Consider the following 16,012-nt stretch of genomic DNA (forward strand, 5'->3'; position numbering starts at 1 on the left):
TAAATTATAATCAAGTTCAGGAATATAGAAAACATCAAAAATATAACTTAGAGAACCATCCTTCAATCTAATTAGTATTTGTCTAAATTATCTTCTAGTGAAAAAAATAATTCTTTTCTACTAAACATATGATTACTACAAGTATTATCCAAGTATCATATATTTTCATCTTCAGCACATAAATTACTTGTAAAAAATAAAGTTTGAGTACTCGAATTATCATCAGTATTTTCTTGCTGATTTTCTGTAACGTGTGCTTGATTGTTATTCATCATTTTAAATCGGCAATCTGATGCTTTGCGTCCATATTTTCACAATGAAAGCAATTGAAATTGGATCTTTCATGATAAAAATTGCCTCGACTTCTTCCTCGGTTGACAGGCCTGAAATTTGTTCCACTTCATCCTTGATTAGGCGATGTAAAATTATTATAACTTCCTTGATTATAATTTATGCGACCTCTTCCTCTGAAATTTTCTCTAGATCTGCCTTTACTTTGAAAATTGAAACTGACCTCATCCTTCTTGTGTACAACTTGATTCTGCAAATTGTTTAAATTCACCTGGCTTTTCAGGACTTTTCAATTGATTTTTCTGACTTCTTTAATATTCTGCTGATGTGCCTTTCCATGATTTTTTGTAACTCTACAATTGTCATAGTATCCACATCGTGGAATTCTAGAATTGTAGTTACCATATGGTCATACTTTGTCGGCATGATGTGAAGAATTTTCTCTACCACTTTGCTATCAGACATACCTTCTCTATAGACTCTCATCTTATTAACAAGATCTGTAACACGAGTAAAATATTGCTCAACAGTTTCTGAGCTAGACATGTCGTGCCATTTATATTCTCTTCGCAAAGACCGTAGCTTTGCTTTTTGGGCTTTATCTGCGCCTTTGTATGATAGCTTCAATGTGTTTCATACTTCTTTTATATTTTTGGTGTTTGCTATTTTTCCAAACACCATATAATCTACACGTTGATGAATTTGAGATAGCGTCTAATTGATCTCTCCTCTCTTGGGCAGCATCTGCTCCTTCTTACAAATTCGGTTCAGTAAAATTTTATAGGTTCTGAGCCTTCGAATGGGTAGACATCAAAGTCTCCCAATAACTGTAATCAAGTTTTTCATCTAATTTGGAATCGGATCACACAACATTAAAATTGTTGGCCATACTGACTCTATGAACAAAAAACTATGTGAGAACTCTCTCACACCTCACAAATTATATCAAACACTTAGTACTGGATTAACCATCTCTGATACCAAATATAAGTATAATACCCACAATTTATTGGTTCCAGGATCACTCACATAAATGACACTATCATCTTTTCGAATCTCAAACTCACCAACAACACACTCACAAAGTAAAAGAGAATTTCTAATAACTCAATACATTTTTATTCATATCGAGAGATAATTAAAGTACATGGGATTTAAGCCTTTATATAGGCAATGTTTCATAATAAAACAATAATTTTTATAACAACTAAGCACTAGTTATAATAATTCAAAAAATTAGTAGAAATTTTGACTAGTCAACTTTCTTCTTTAAATTTGCTTCAAAAATTTCAAGTTTAATAATCAACTTGAAATTTTTAATTCATATGATTCTTTTAGTATATGGAGATGATGAGTGCAACTTATCATTTTCTTGAATCCTTTTGATTTTGTAGAAAATATCCTATGAGTTGTAAATTCTCCAATCTTTTAACAACTTGACAATATGTGAAATTTTTTAATTTCTTGTTCTTTTATTCAACTTAATAACTTGCTTATCTCATGATCATTTATGATAATTCTAATATAAAAATGGATACAAGTTGATTTATTTTATTCAACACTAAGTCACTATTACACACTCAACAAAAACACAAAAAACATAATTATTTATAAATATTAAAATAAAACAGAATATGCGTAATTAATAATGAGTTTAAAATCATGTGTTCGTGAGCAAAATCAAAATCAAAATCAACCATACGCATAAAAAAGTAATTAGGCTCGAATTATAGTACATTGAGCTTAATTATTCTTACTGAATAAAATAATTATCCTAGTTAAATGAAATTAACTCTAATTTAACTAGAGTTAGATTCCCTCAAATTTTGGGATGTTACATTAGGTTATAAAATTCTTCCTTTCTTTCCTTTTTTTTGTCCTTCTATCTTCCTCTTCTTTAGGTAAAAAATTTTGTGTTTAGGTAAAAAAATTGTGTGTTTTTTCTTGTATTTTTTTTTCTAAAAAAGTTTTTATTTTAAACAAAAAAAATTGTGTTTAAATGGTAAAATGTATGTATTTCAACTTAAGTAATAAAATTTCTGCTTTTACTCTATGTTTCTTTCTTTCTTTTTTCTTTCTGTTCCTTTATTTCTTTTTCTTTCTTCTTCTTCCTCTTTTTACTTCACCATCATCGCAAACTCGATTCATCATTATTATTACAAATTATTAGATTTATCATTAATATAAAAAAGAAAACTTAAAAAAAAATAAAAAAAAAACATATAAAAAGAAAATAACACAATAGATGAAATAGAAAAGACACAAATAAGACAATACAAAAAAAAAGAAAAAAAATAGGACATAAATTCTATAAAAAATAATATAAAAAAATTTAAATTTGGTTAGACTCGGTTATTAATAAGACTTGTCTATCCATCTTTTTTATTTATCAAAATCATATAAAATTTAAAATTTTAATTAATGTATTTAGTAAAATAAAATATTTAAAAGATAACTGATTAAAAAAATAATACATAAATAATTGTAATAAGGTGAATATTATTCAACCATCTCAAAATTAGAGAATAAATTATTCTTTGTAACACATTTTCTTATTATTAATTAAAATAAAATTAATTGACTTATTATGATTAACTTTAATTTTAATCTAACTTAAATTTTATTAATTTAATTAATTAATCATGATGTAATTTTTTTTGCAAATTATAAGAATTATTAAAAATATTTAAAATTAATAATGATGTAAGTTATCCTATCATTGGACTATTTAATTAGTTCATCCTTTCACATCAAAATCTTAATATATATATGTGATCTTGTGATAAGTTACTTTACTTAGGATTCATCATATTATTAGCGGAGAGTAGTGTGTGAATCACAATAATAGTATCAATTTTATCTTATTATCCTCATCATTAACTCGATAGATAGTATAATGAAACGTGAAGCCAATGAAATTTGAAGTTAAATTATAGCATATAATCACATCATTCATTGCTTAAATCAATTGGGGTGGGGGGATTGAAATTGGGAAATTTTTGCTTAAATCACTGATGTAACTTTTATTATAAAAATTAATTAATTATTAGAGAAGTTTTATTTTATATTTATTATTTTTTAAAAAATTTAAGAAAGCAAAAGAGAAAAAATTTTAAATTTTGTGTGTCTCTTGAATTTTTTTTATATTTTTATCCTTCGAAATTTTTTATATTTTGTGATTGAAATTGATTAATAAATGTATAATTTAAAAAAATAAAAATACTTTTTTTAATAATTTTTATAATTTATAAAAAAAGTTACATCATAATGAATTAATTAAATTAACAAAATTTAAGTTAAAATAAAAATAAAAATTAACCATAATAAATTAATTTATTTCATTTCATTTAATAATAAAAAGACATGTCATAAGGAATAATTTACCAGTTAATTTAGGGAGGGTTCGGTAGAATTCACCTTATAATAAATATTTAAATAATAATAATTTAAGAAAAAAATTAGAGAGTTATCAGAATTTATTATTTTTAACCATTAGTTAGCCATTAATGTTTAAAAATATGGAATAAAATATGTTGTTGAATTACTAGACGAAACTAGACTAAAAGAATTGAGTTAGTTGATGAGTAAATAATGACTAAAAATAATAAATTAGTATTTCTTATAATTTAATTACAAATTTACTTACAAAATAGCAATTTGATTATAAAATTTAAAACATAAGAACCTAACTAATTTAAGATTGAGAAAGTGTAGAAACTGGATAACAATTTAACACTTAAAAGTTTACAAAGCTCAAACAAATAAATTGTTTTCAGGTATTCAAGTTGCAATCAACAAAGACAGTGAAAAAGAACATATGGAAAGCTTAACACTGCTGCTACTGTGTCTTTCTCTCGTAAACAATATAGCAATCTCTAATGCAAGAGACACTATTGATAGAGTGCAATTTCTTAGCGATAATGGTGAGACCATAGTTTCAGCTGATGAAACCTTCGCACTAGGATTTTTCAGTCCTGGAACTTCTAAGAACCGTTATGTTGGAATTTGGTATAACAAAGTCCCAAAGGAAACAGTAGTATGGGTTGCCAACAGAAACAAACCCTTAACTGATTCATCAGGAGTTTTGAAGGTTAACGACACTGGAATCTTAGTTCTTCTTGATCGTAGCAACGACATGGTCGTCTGGTCCTCTAATACAACCACAACAGCAACAGGGGATCCAATTGCAAAGCTTTTGAATTCAGGAAATCTTGTTGTGCACGAGAGAAGCAAAGGTGATGACGACTCTAGAGATTTTGTGTGGCAGAGTTTCGATTATCCAAGTGATATAATCCTACCTGGAATAAAACTAGGAAGAAATTTGGTTACTGGTATAAAATGGTCCATAACATCATGGAGCAACTCCAGCGATCCATCTCCAGGTAGATATAGTTTACGATTTGATATAGATGGATGTCCACAGACAATGATGAGAGATGGTTCAACCAAAGTCTTTCGCTTCGGATCATGGAACGGCGTTCAGTTAATAGGACAGGCGGCAGTTACAACAAACTCTATAGTTAAATATAGCTATGTTTTTAATGAGGAAGAGCAATATGGTATGTATGAGCTTATCAATAGTGTAGCCCCTCACAAATTGATGTTACAATCTGATGGAATCATTCGGCGCACGACGTGGAGTAGCGAGAAATCATCTTGGATCACCATTATGTCAAAGCGTGGAGATACTTGCGACAACTACGCAACGTGCGGGTCTTATTCTAGTTGTAATATCAATAGAAATCCTATATGTAGCTGCTTGGATGGGTTTGTGCTGAGTAATAAGCAAGATTCATCTAGCGATTGTGTTAGGAGAACTTCGTTGAATTGCCGTGGAGATGGGTTTCTGAAGCTTTCGGGCTTGAAAATACCTGACACGGAAAAATCATGGTATAATAGAAGTATTAGCCTCGAAGATTGTGAAAGTGGTGAGTTCTGGAAGATGAAAGAGCGACTTCACGAAACTCAGAGAAGGGAGAGTGTGTTTCTTATTCACATCTCAATCACCATTCCACTTAAAAATGGGAATGCAAAACTATCCATACAAAATAATACTGTTGATATATATAGTCACTAATTACTCTACAAGTAACTAAGTCACTGATAAGTTTTGTAACCAACACTATACACATAAGCTCATTACACTAACTAACTAGTAGAAGTGTTAAGTCATGTAACACCCCCTCTCAAGCCAAAATCAGTTACATCTATCATTCTGAGCTTGTCATGACAGTCTTGAAACATCTTTGGAGTTAAGGCTTTAGTCAATATATCTGCAGTTTGATTAACAGTTGAAACAGGAAGCAATTTTGTCACTTGTTCTTGCCATTTGTCTCGAACAACATGACAATCCATCTCTATATGCTTAGTTCTTTCATGGAAAACTGGATTGGCTGCAACATGCAAGGCCGATTGACTATCACAATATATTGCAATTGGCTTACTCAATTCAATCTTCAAGTCTCCAAGTATATTGGTGATCCACTGCGCTTCTCTGGTGGCCATTGCAAGGGCCCTATATTCTGCCTCACATGAAGAACTGGCCACTGTGTTTTGTTTCTTGCTTTTCCAGGATACAATAGAAGTTTCTATGAAGAAGCAGTACCCTGAAATTGATCTTCTTGTGTCTGAGCAGGCTCCCCAATCACTGTCTGAAAAACCAGTTGGTTCTAAGTCAGTTTGGGATGAGAACATTAGACCCAGGGTAGGTTTGGCCTTGAGGTATCTTAATACTCTGATGGCTGCTTCAAAGTGTTTGTCAGTAGCACAATCTAAGAATTGGCTTAATTTTCCTACTGCATATCCAATATCAGGTCGAATATTGGTCAAATAGAGTAATCTTTCTACTAATCTTCTGTATTCAGATGCTGAATTGAGTAAACTCCCTGAATCTTTTGCCAATTTTATTGTGTAATCCATTGGTGTAGTTGCTGCCTTTGCATCCATTAATCCATACTCCTTCAATAGGTCGATGCAATATTTTCGTTGACATACTGCAATGCCCCTCTTGCTTCGAGCTATTTCAAGGCCTAGAAAAAAGTTTAAGTCACCCAAATCTTTGATCTTAAACAAATCATGCAAGTGCTTCTTGACGGACCCAATTTCATCCATGTTATTTCCAGCAACGATTAAGTCATCTACATATACCAAGATGGCTGTGAATTGTGAACCATGACATTTTGTGAAGAGACTATAATCATTTCGAGATTGAGTGTAGCCAAAATCGATCAAAGTGGTTGATAATTTGGTGTTCCATTGTCTACTGGCCTGCTTCAAACCATACAAGGATCTGTCTAATCTACAAAATAAGTCTGGTGAAGGCAATATTAAACCTGGAGGGGGTCGCATGTATACTTCTTCAGCTAAATCTCCATGTAAAAATGCAGTGTTGACATCTAATTGGTGTACAAACCAATTCTTTACGGCTGCTATTGACAAAATTATCCTCAGTGTGCTCATTTTTACCACGGGACTGTAGGTTTCAAAGTAATCCACCCCTGCTGTTTGGGTGAAGCCTTGAGCTACCAGTCTTGCCTTGTATCTCTCCACAGATCCATCAGGATTTAATTTCAACCTGAACACCCATTTGCACCCTACTGCCTTTTTAGCATGAGGAAGCTTGGTAAGAGTCCAAGTCTGGTTTTCCTTTAGAGCAATTAATTCTGCATTGATAGCTTCTTGCCAGTTCGGATCACAAACTGCCTCAGCATAGGTTTTTGGTTCTTTGTATTTGGCCTGGTTGGATTTTTGTGTGATTGACTCAAGTGATAAAGGAAGGAGAGGAACTGGGGACTCAGACTCAAAGAAAAGAATGGAAGACTTGTCAAAAAATTGATCTGCCTGGTTTAGTAACATATTTGTGTAATTTTCAAAAAATTCTTGAGAAGAACACGATGAATTGTCTGAAATGTTAGAAAAATCATTTGCTGATGCATTCATGCTATTGCAGTGATAATCATTGAGGTATGTGGGACGTCTTCTTTCTCTTAAGGGTCTTCTAGGTTGTGATGCTATGTCAGGATATGGATGCATGTTTGAGTTAGTGTGGCAATGTGGTGATGGATGTAAATTGTTATTAGAATTGATTTGAGTATGTGAGGTAGAATCTAAATGAGATGATAGATGCATGGTATCTAACCAACCTTGGGAAAAAGAAGGTTCATCCAAATCTAGAAATGGATCCTCAAATAAAGATACATGATGCAATTTTGGGACAGTTTGCATTTGTCTATTATTTTTATCATTGCTTGAAAATTCCTGTAATGCAAATGGAAAAAAATTTTCATAGAATTGAACATTTCTAGAAATGAAAATGTTTCTACTCTTAACATTGTAAAGAATGTGTCCTTTAACTCCATCTTTGACCCCCAAGTATACACACTTGTGAGCTCTTTGATCTAGTTTTGTTCTATGTGCTGTTAATGTTGATGCATATCCGAGACATCCAAACACCTTGAGGTATGATATATCAGGTAATTTTTGTTTCAAAATGTAGTAGGGTGACTGGTTTTGCAGTAGAGTACTAGGAATTCTGTTTATTAGATGCACTGAATGTCCTACTGCAAAGTTCCAGAACCTTTTAGGCATGTTTGAGTGAAACATCAATGCTCTTGTAATTTCTAAAATGTGTTGATGTTTCCTCTCTACTATGCCATTTTGCTGAGGAGTCTCAACACAGGTAGTTTGATGTATTATACCCTTAGATGCATAGAAATTTGGTAGCTTAAATTCATTTCCATTGTCTGTTCTAACCTTTTTAATTACCATGCCAAACTGAGTTTCAACCATTTTAACATAATTTTTGACCAAATCAGCGGCTTCTCCTTTTGATTTCATAAAATACAACCATGTAAATCTACTTTTGTCGTCAACCACAGTTAAAAAATATTTGTAACCAGAAATTGAAGCTGTATTTATAGGTCCCCAAATGTCCATATGGACAATGTCAAATTTATTTTCACTCTTTGAAACTCTAGTTGCATATGGTAATCTTTTTTGTTTTGCATAGTGACATGAGTCACAAGGATTATTACAAGCAGAAAAATTCAAGTCATTGTATTCTTTTTTCATTACAACAATCCTATCATGAGGTATGTGTCTTAATCTGAGGTGCCAGAGCTCAGAGTTATCTAATTGTGCAGGCTAAACAGCTAGTGCAGATGCAGATGAAAGAACAGATGAAGATGCAGATTGTGTAGGCTCAATAGCCAATGCAGATGTAGATGGAAGAACAGATGAAGATACAGCTTGAACAGGTGTGAGGTTTTCAAAAGCATACAAGCCTCTTCTCTGTTCAGCTACACCAATTGTCTTCATGGTAATCTTTTCCTGAATTTCACAACCAAATTCATCAAATGTAAGTTTTAATTTTGAATCGGCAGTCAATTTAGACACAGATATTAGATTAAATTTGAATGTTGGAATGAAAAACACATGAAACAATTTAAACTGGTCCGAGAATACTATGGTTCCTGCATATTGGGTTATTGTACTGGTACCATCAGGCATATTAATAAGAACAGGTTTTATTTGATATAGGCACTGAAAAAATGACTTTGAATAGGCAACATGATTTGTAGCACCTGAGTCAATGACCCATGATTTTGGACTGAAAATGGACATTGACATTATATAAGATATACCTTGGTTTGACGGAAGTGTGGTGGCAACAATTTGATTTATGCTATGCTTTGGTTGTGCATCTTGCTGATTCAAGAGAGCTAATAATGCTTTCTTTTGCTCTAAAGTAAAGCCAAGCTCAGAATTGCCGAATGCTTCTTGAGACTGATTGCTGTTATCATCACTTTCTTCAGCAACCAAATTGTTGATAGAGGCACCACCATTCTTGAAACGAGGAGGGAATCCATGCTTTTTATAGCATGTGTCTATTAGATGGCCATTTTTGCCACAATAACTGCACTGCTTTGAACCTCTTCCAGTCTTGTGATAATTGCCATGGCCTCCCCTACCTCCTTTGCCTCTACCCCTTCCTCTAATAATTCCACCATCAGTTCTTGCATTGGTTATCAATGCCTTCCCTTCAACCATTTCATTCATGTTAAACTGCCTTTCTTGCTGAAGCAAATCAGAAAAAACTGCATCTACCTTGGGCAATGGTTTCATCAGCATGATTTGAGATCGTACAGTAGAATATTGATCATTCAATCCACGCAAGAGTCTTACAACACTTGAGTCTTCCTTATAACCTCTCAATATATTCAATTCACAGGTGCAGTTTTCAGAACATCTTGAACAGATCGGGATCGGGCGCAAATTATCTAATTCTTCCCAAATCTCTTTCAATTTTGTATAGTAATCTGTAATTGTTAACTCTCCTTGTCTTGTAGCAAATAGATCTTCCTCTAGTTCTGCAATTCTATATATGTCTCCGTGACAGTACCTATGCTTTAATTCTTTCCACAATTCCTCAGCAGAATTTATCCACACTACACTCTTAGCTATCTCAGGGCTTAAAGATTGATTAATCAAAGAAACCACATATGTGTTAGATCGTTCCCATGCTTCAAACAATGCAGTTCCTCTTTCAGGTTTTTTAATTGATCCATCTACAAATCCTAGTTTATTCTTTGATGTAAGTGCTCTCCACATAGCTTTCTCCCAAATTTGGTAATTGTTTCCTACTAAAGGAGTCGAAAGTAAAGAAGAACCTGAATTTTCTCCGGGATGCAGAAAATAGGGATTCACTGGATCCAATGCAGGATTTGATTGCGTTCTTGTTGCATTCGATTGCATAAGATTGATCTGGTTAACCAAACTTGCAAGAGCCTGGATGTCTACAGAAGAGAACGGTGGATTGTTATCTGACGCCATTTCTTCAATTTCTTGCTCTGGATTCAATTTTAAAGAAATTTCAAGAACTGATGGATTTGTAGAATTTTCGCCCTAGAACTCGCTGATCGGATCACTATTTGTCTGAATTAGTTTTGTGCAGAACAAAGTAGCTCTCATCAGTCTCTATTGTGTGAGTTCAAGGGAGAAGGAAGAAGAAACAAAGAAGAAGAAGAAACGGAGTAGAAGATGAAATCGAAGAGGAAAGAAAGAAGAAGAAGAAGATGAAATTGAATTTGCAAGAAGAAGGAATTGAAACTGCATGCAGGTTAATTGAATCAACAGGGAGACGAAATCGAAGTTGCATTCAATTTTCTTTTGAAGTTTCTCAATCCTTCCATCCACGCTCACCGCACAATGTGAAAGTGGTGAGTTTTGGAAGATGAAAGAGCGACTTCACGAAACTCAGAGAAGAGAGAGTGTGTTTCTTATTCACATCTCAATCACCATTCCACTTAAAAATGGAAATGCAAAACTATCCATACAAAATAATACTGTTGATATATATAGTCACTAATTACTCTACTGCTAACTAATTCTTCTCTCTTGTACAAAGTAACTAAGTCACTGATAAATTTTGTAACCAACACTATACACATAAGCTCACTACACTAACTAACTAGTAGAAGTGTTAAGTCATGTAACAAAGATTGCAGGGTTTTATGCTTCAACAATTGTTCTTGTACGGCTTATGCAGCTTCCAACATAGATAAAGGAGAACATGGGTGTATACTTTGGTTTGGAGATCTTAGTGATATGAAAGAGTTGTCTCCATCGCTACAAGATATTTATATAAGGATGGCTGCTACGGAACTAGGTACTTATGTCTTTTTAGATTGGACTTTGTTACGCCACTAAAGTCAACTAGAATTATAAAATATATATTAAAATATAAATACACGTTAAAAATAAATTAAATTACACATATATTTATACACAAATACAATGATAACTAATTTTAGTAGTTAATTTTAATATACGAATAACATTTTTGTTTTAAATTTACAAACTTTTAGCTTTCAATTTATTATTATTATTATTATTTGTTGTTGTAACTTTACTGTCTTATAAATTTTCATTCTTTCTTTTAATTGCATATTTCTTAGAAGCTATTCATCAAAGGAATGAATCGCTTAACTCCAGAATTCGGAAGAAAAAGATTATCATTATAAGTTGTGTATTGTCATTTGGAATTTTAATCTTCATCGTCATCGTCATCTATAGATGGACCTTACAAAAAAACGGTAAGTAATTATTAGATTGTGTGATTGGAGCAATACTATATAAAAAACAGTGTTAGATATATATTAAAATTAATTATTAATAAAAAATTTATCAATTATTACAAATACATTATAATTATACCATATTTACATTAAAATTAGTTATAAAATTAATTATCAGTATAAAATATATATTAAAATATAAAATAAATATTAAAATTAAATTAAATTATATATATTTATAAATTAATTAATAATTAATTTTAATATACACATAATATTTTTAATAAATTATCATAATGAGTCTATTTCTTTAAGAGGTTGACTAACATGCAATGGCAAAATGTGTTAGTGGAGAACACACAGCATGCTCTACGTTTCAATTTCAATTCATTTTTATTTACTTTGCAGGTAAAATCAGTGACCACCTCGACGAAGAAATAGAATTACCGTTGTTTGATATGTCCACAATTATTTCTGCAACCAATAATTTTTCTGCGGAAAACATACTCGGGAAAGGTGGCTTTGGATCAGTATACAAGGTAATATATAAGATAAATATAATACAATAATGCCACCCGTAGCCTAGAATCCATATATAAAATATTCTTGATTAGTTTTACGCTTTGAGAAAATAGATCTTTTTAATTTTTTTAATTATTTAATAAAGTATAATTTTTTATTTTTTATTTTTTAAATAAAATAAAAAATATGTAAAAATAAATATTAAATAATAAAAAATTACACTTTATCAAATAATTAAAAATAAATAAAAAGATCCACCCCATCTTATTCAGTCAGTGAAATCGTCTTGAAACTAATTGAATAATGTGTTGATGTTATAGTTTGCCAGTATCATTCGTAATTTGATGGGCTCAATACTTTGCCTCATATTAGTGTTTATAATGGGTGCAAATCTTTATAACCGATATACGTATCTTTAATTATTTGAAAATTCTTAGCCTTTTATTTGTGACTTGTCTCACTCTTTCAACAATTGCTTTTGTACCATATCTGTCAACAATGGAGCTTAGCTTTTGTGATAAACCAGCAAGCCTTATGTATAGCCAATAGGTTATCTAGGTAGAAGAAGCAAACACTATTACTTGAAATTTAATTTTAGCAACCATTTGTTTTGTTTTTAGCGATAATAAAAATAATCACTAATATATTTACCAGTATTTAGATATTAGTTGTCTTATAGTTTATTGCTAAAAGGTTTTAACAATAATTATATAATTACCAGTAAATACCTTTTTTTTTTTTTTTACCAAAGATAGGAGACTCAAATCCGCAACTTTTTAATTGAGTATGGGGAGACTATGCCATTTGAGCCAATAAATACCTTTTTAATAGTGTAAAATATATAATTATTATAATAACACATAGTAATAATGATAAATCTATAATTACTACAAAAATATAAGTTAAATAAGACATATAGTGACCACTAAATTATTGTCACTTAAAATTTACTACTAAAAATAATTTTTATTACGGTGAAATTAAATATGTCATCAAAACACAATATATGCATAGCATGAACTACTAATTGAGACTTCAACTACTAAACTTTGATATGTATCTTTTCTCCAACGAGCCACAAATAATATAGATCAGATAACTTGGGCAACAAGAAAATTAGGCAATGTTTATTGTATCCATGTAACCGTTTTAGAAGTGTAGTTTTTAGGAAATTACTTGTGTGTAATTAAATATATATGAAGATTTTACAATCTATAAATGTTTATAATTTTTAGGGTATCTTAAAAGATGGACAAGAAATTGCTGTAAAGAGACTTTCACAAAATTCAAGTCAAGGACTTCAAGAGTTTAAAAATGAAGCTATGCATATTGCCAAACTTCAACACAGAAATTTAGTGAAGCTATTAGGGTTTTGTATTCAAGCAGAAGAAATATTATTGGTTTATGAATTTATGCACAACAAAAGCTTGGATTTCTTCATATTCGGTTTGTTTCTCGGGGAACCATGCTCATCATTTTATTTGATAGTGATTATGCATGGTCTAGTTTGAGTACGTAATTAGATATATTTTCCTGTCACAATATTTTCCATGACTACTCCTAGAACATTTCTGGCCCTTTCTATCTTTAGCAACAATTATTGATTAAGAAATTTAAAAGCTATATATCTACAAAAAGTAATTAAATTCCAAAATTTGGCTAATCATTGTTGGTTGTCTCTCAACTATGCTTCAAAATTTCTTTTAGAATATTAGTATGAGCCAACTCATCATTTCTCGTATCTTTTTTATATATAGATCATGAAAGAGGAAAATTATTAAACTGGCCTATTCGTTTTCTTATAATAAATAGAATCGTTAAAGGTCTTCTTTATTTTCATCAAAATTCAAGGCATAGAATTGTTTATAGAGATCTCAAGGCAGGAAATATTCTATTAGATAATAAATTGAATCCCAAAATCTCGGACTTTGGACTGGCAAGAAGTTTTGTAGGAAATGAAAACGAAGCAAACACAAGACATGTGGCCGGAACTTAGTAAGTTGTTGATTATATGAGATAATGCTAGAAAATAAATAGTATAATAATATCCCTTGATTTTAAATTATATATGTTTATTTGATGATATCTACAGCGGTTATTTATCACCCGAATACATAGTTGATGGACTATACTCAACCAAATCCGATATCTATAGCTTTGGTGTACTGATACTAGAAATAGTCAGTGGAAAGAGAAATAGAGGATTCACCCATATCAATCACCACTTTAATCTTCTTGGTCATGTAAGTATAATTGTTTGTTTTCAATTCCCTCGATGTTTATTCACAATTCTCAACAACTAAATAACATCATCTATTCATACCACATAGTTAGTCGATTGAAGTTAATGCATCAACTAATAGCTAAATATATACAGGCGTGGAAACTTTTCGTTGAAGACAAGTGCTTAGAAATGGTGAATGCAACCTTCAGAGACTCAATTGATTCTTCACCAGAAGAAGTGATAAGATCAATTCATGTGGGTTTATTATGTGTTCAACGAAATCCAGAAGACCGGCCAAGTATGTCGGATGTGCTTATGATGCTGAGTAGTGAATGGCCATTGCCTCAACCAAAGAAGCCGGAGTTTTTTATTGAGAGAGATGTGATTGTTGATGACACTTCATCAAGTAACCATGAAATACCATCATCAATTAATCAGCTCACAATTAGCGATATCAATCCACGGTAAATGCATCTTAGTATGTCGAAATTTATATAATAAAATAAAAATAATTTTATATGGATAATTTATATCATTTTTACAGTTTGTAAACAAAATTTCATTTAATTTTTTGTCCGTACAACACTCTTTGATGTATTTTGAACTTAAAAGTTTTTCTCACAGCTAAAGTGCCTAATTTCCATCAATCTCGGAAGAAATTTTCACCCCATTCAATTTATTTATGCACATTTCAGTGTTTTCTACTACAACTGTTTTTTAACTATATGGTGTAGGAGGCACTAAGAGGATGTGTGGTTACTGGTTAGAAGAATATTTTTATATTTTTGAGAATTTTCATACTAAAATCTTTATGTGAGAATGATTTTACAATGTAAGATTTTCAGAAATTTAAAAACTTTTCACGAATCATACACCTCTTAAAAGAAAATAGTGTCTTCAACGAATTTAATTTAAAAGGTTCTTAATCATTTAGCTAAAAAATTCAATATAAAAAAGGGGTTAAAAGCAAAATATGCCTCCTACAATAATAAAGGATCGGACCCCGAGCTAAAAACATATTTAGAAAATACTGTTTTTTTGTTAAAGTATAATACAAGCAAACAAACAAGTGCGAACACTAACAGTGGCCTGGTTGATAAGTAGCTTGGATTTCAAAATCACCATTGGTTCATCAATGTTGTTCTGCGACTCTCAATATGCAATATAAATTGCCACATATCCCATATTTTAGGAGAGAACGACAAACCACATGAAAAGACGGATAGCTGGATAGGTTCACGGAAGATGAGAAGAAATTAGTGACGGAACTAGAAATTTTATAAGAAGAGGTCAATTTAAATAATATTTTAAATATTATTTAAAGAATTTGAAGTAAAATTTTATTCATCATCTATTCTCTTTTTTTTCTTAAAAAATGAATGAATTATTTTTTATTTTTGATATTTTTAACTTAACTTAAAGTATCTAACATAATTACTCAATCTGTTTTCATTGGTAAAACAAACAATACAATTAAATATGTCATTAATATTTTAATAGTTATGCATATATATATAATTTTAAAAACGGATCAACTAGAGAATTCATTTTTATTTCTAGCACATATTAATATTTAAATGCACATCTTAAATTACATACTAGAAGAATATCTAAAATTTTATTAAAAATAACCTCTAAACTAAAATAAATATCTAAAGTCATAAAATTTTGATGGAAATCACCAGAAAAATGATTTAATATATTTCATGATTAACGTAATAAATAAAATATATAAAATATATTATAATATATATATATATATATATATATATATATATATATATATATATATGTTTCATATATTTAACATTAATAATAATACATATATTTAATATTAATAATAACATAAAATATATTTCTAGCTATTTGATGAGTTTGGAAAACTCCAAATTAAATTAGT

The 16,012-nt window shown here is 30.6% G+C and overlaps 2 protein-coding genes across 2 annotated transcripts; one reads left to right on the forward strand and one right to left on the reverse strand.

Moving 5' to 3' along the window:
* Positions 1-4,087: 4,087 nt before the first annotated feature.
* LOC107610649 (G-type lectin S-receptor-like serine/threonine-protein kinase At4g27290) lies at positions 4,088-14,580 on the forward strand. Its single transcript, XM_088497369.1, has 8 exons — positions 4,088-5,210; positions 10,790-10,957; positions 11,247-11,384; positions 11,775-11,905; positions 13,124-13,334; positions 13,646-13,883; positions 13,981-14,131; positions 14,266-14,580. Exons 1-8 carry the CDS (start codon positions 4,109-4,111, stop codon positions 14,578-14,580), a joined length of 2,454 nt encoding a protein of 817 aa, XP_088353495.1. The 5' UTR covers positions 4,088-4,108.
* LOC107613047 (uncharacterized) lies at positions 8,585-10,122 on the reverse strand. The gene is made up of 2 exons (XM_016314881.3): positions 8,934-10,122; positions 8,585-8,619 (listed from the first exon to the last, which is right to left on the reverse strand). The coding sequence occupies exons 1-2, from the start codon at positions 10,120-10,122 to the stop codon at positions 8,585-8,587; spliced, it is 1,224 nt and encodes a 407-aa protein (XP_016170367.2).
* Positions 14,581-16,012: the final 1,432 nt, after the last annotated feature.

Source organism: Arachis ipaensis, chromosome B8, assembly GCF_059453495.1.
Source record: "Arachis ipaensis isolate K30076 ecotype BB chromosome B8, ASM5945349v1, whole genome shotgun sequence".
Classification (NCBI taxonomy): domain Eukaryota; kingdom Viridiplantae; phylum Streptophyta; class Magnoliopsida; order Fabales; family Fabaceae; genus Arachis; species Arachis ipaensis.

Coding starts and splice junctions, on each gene's coding strand:
- LOC107613047 (XM_016314881.3), bottom strand. CDS start 10,122: ATGGCGTCAGATAACAATCCACCGTTCTCTTCTGTAGACATCCAGGCT. Junction 8,620..8,933: donor CACACTTCCGTCAAACCAAG/GTATATCTTATA, acceptor TGTGAAATTCAG/GAAAAGATTACCATGAAGAC.
- LOC107610649 (XM_088497369.1), top strand. CDS start 4,109: ATGGAAAGCTTAACACTGCTGCTACTGTGTCTTTCTCTCGTAAACAAT. Junction 13,335..13,645: donor CTTGGATTTCTTCATATTCG/GTTTGTTTCTCG, acceptor TTTTATATATAG/ATCATGAAAGAGGAAAATTA. Junction 14,132..14,265: donor ACTTTAATCTTCTTGGTCAT/GTAAGTATAATT, acceptor AAATATATACAG/GCGTGGAAACTTTTCGTTGA.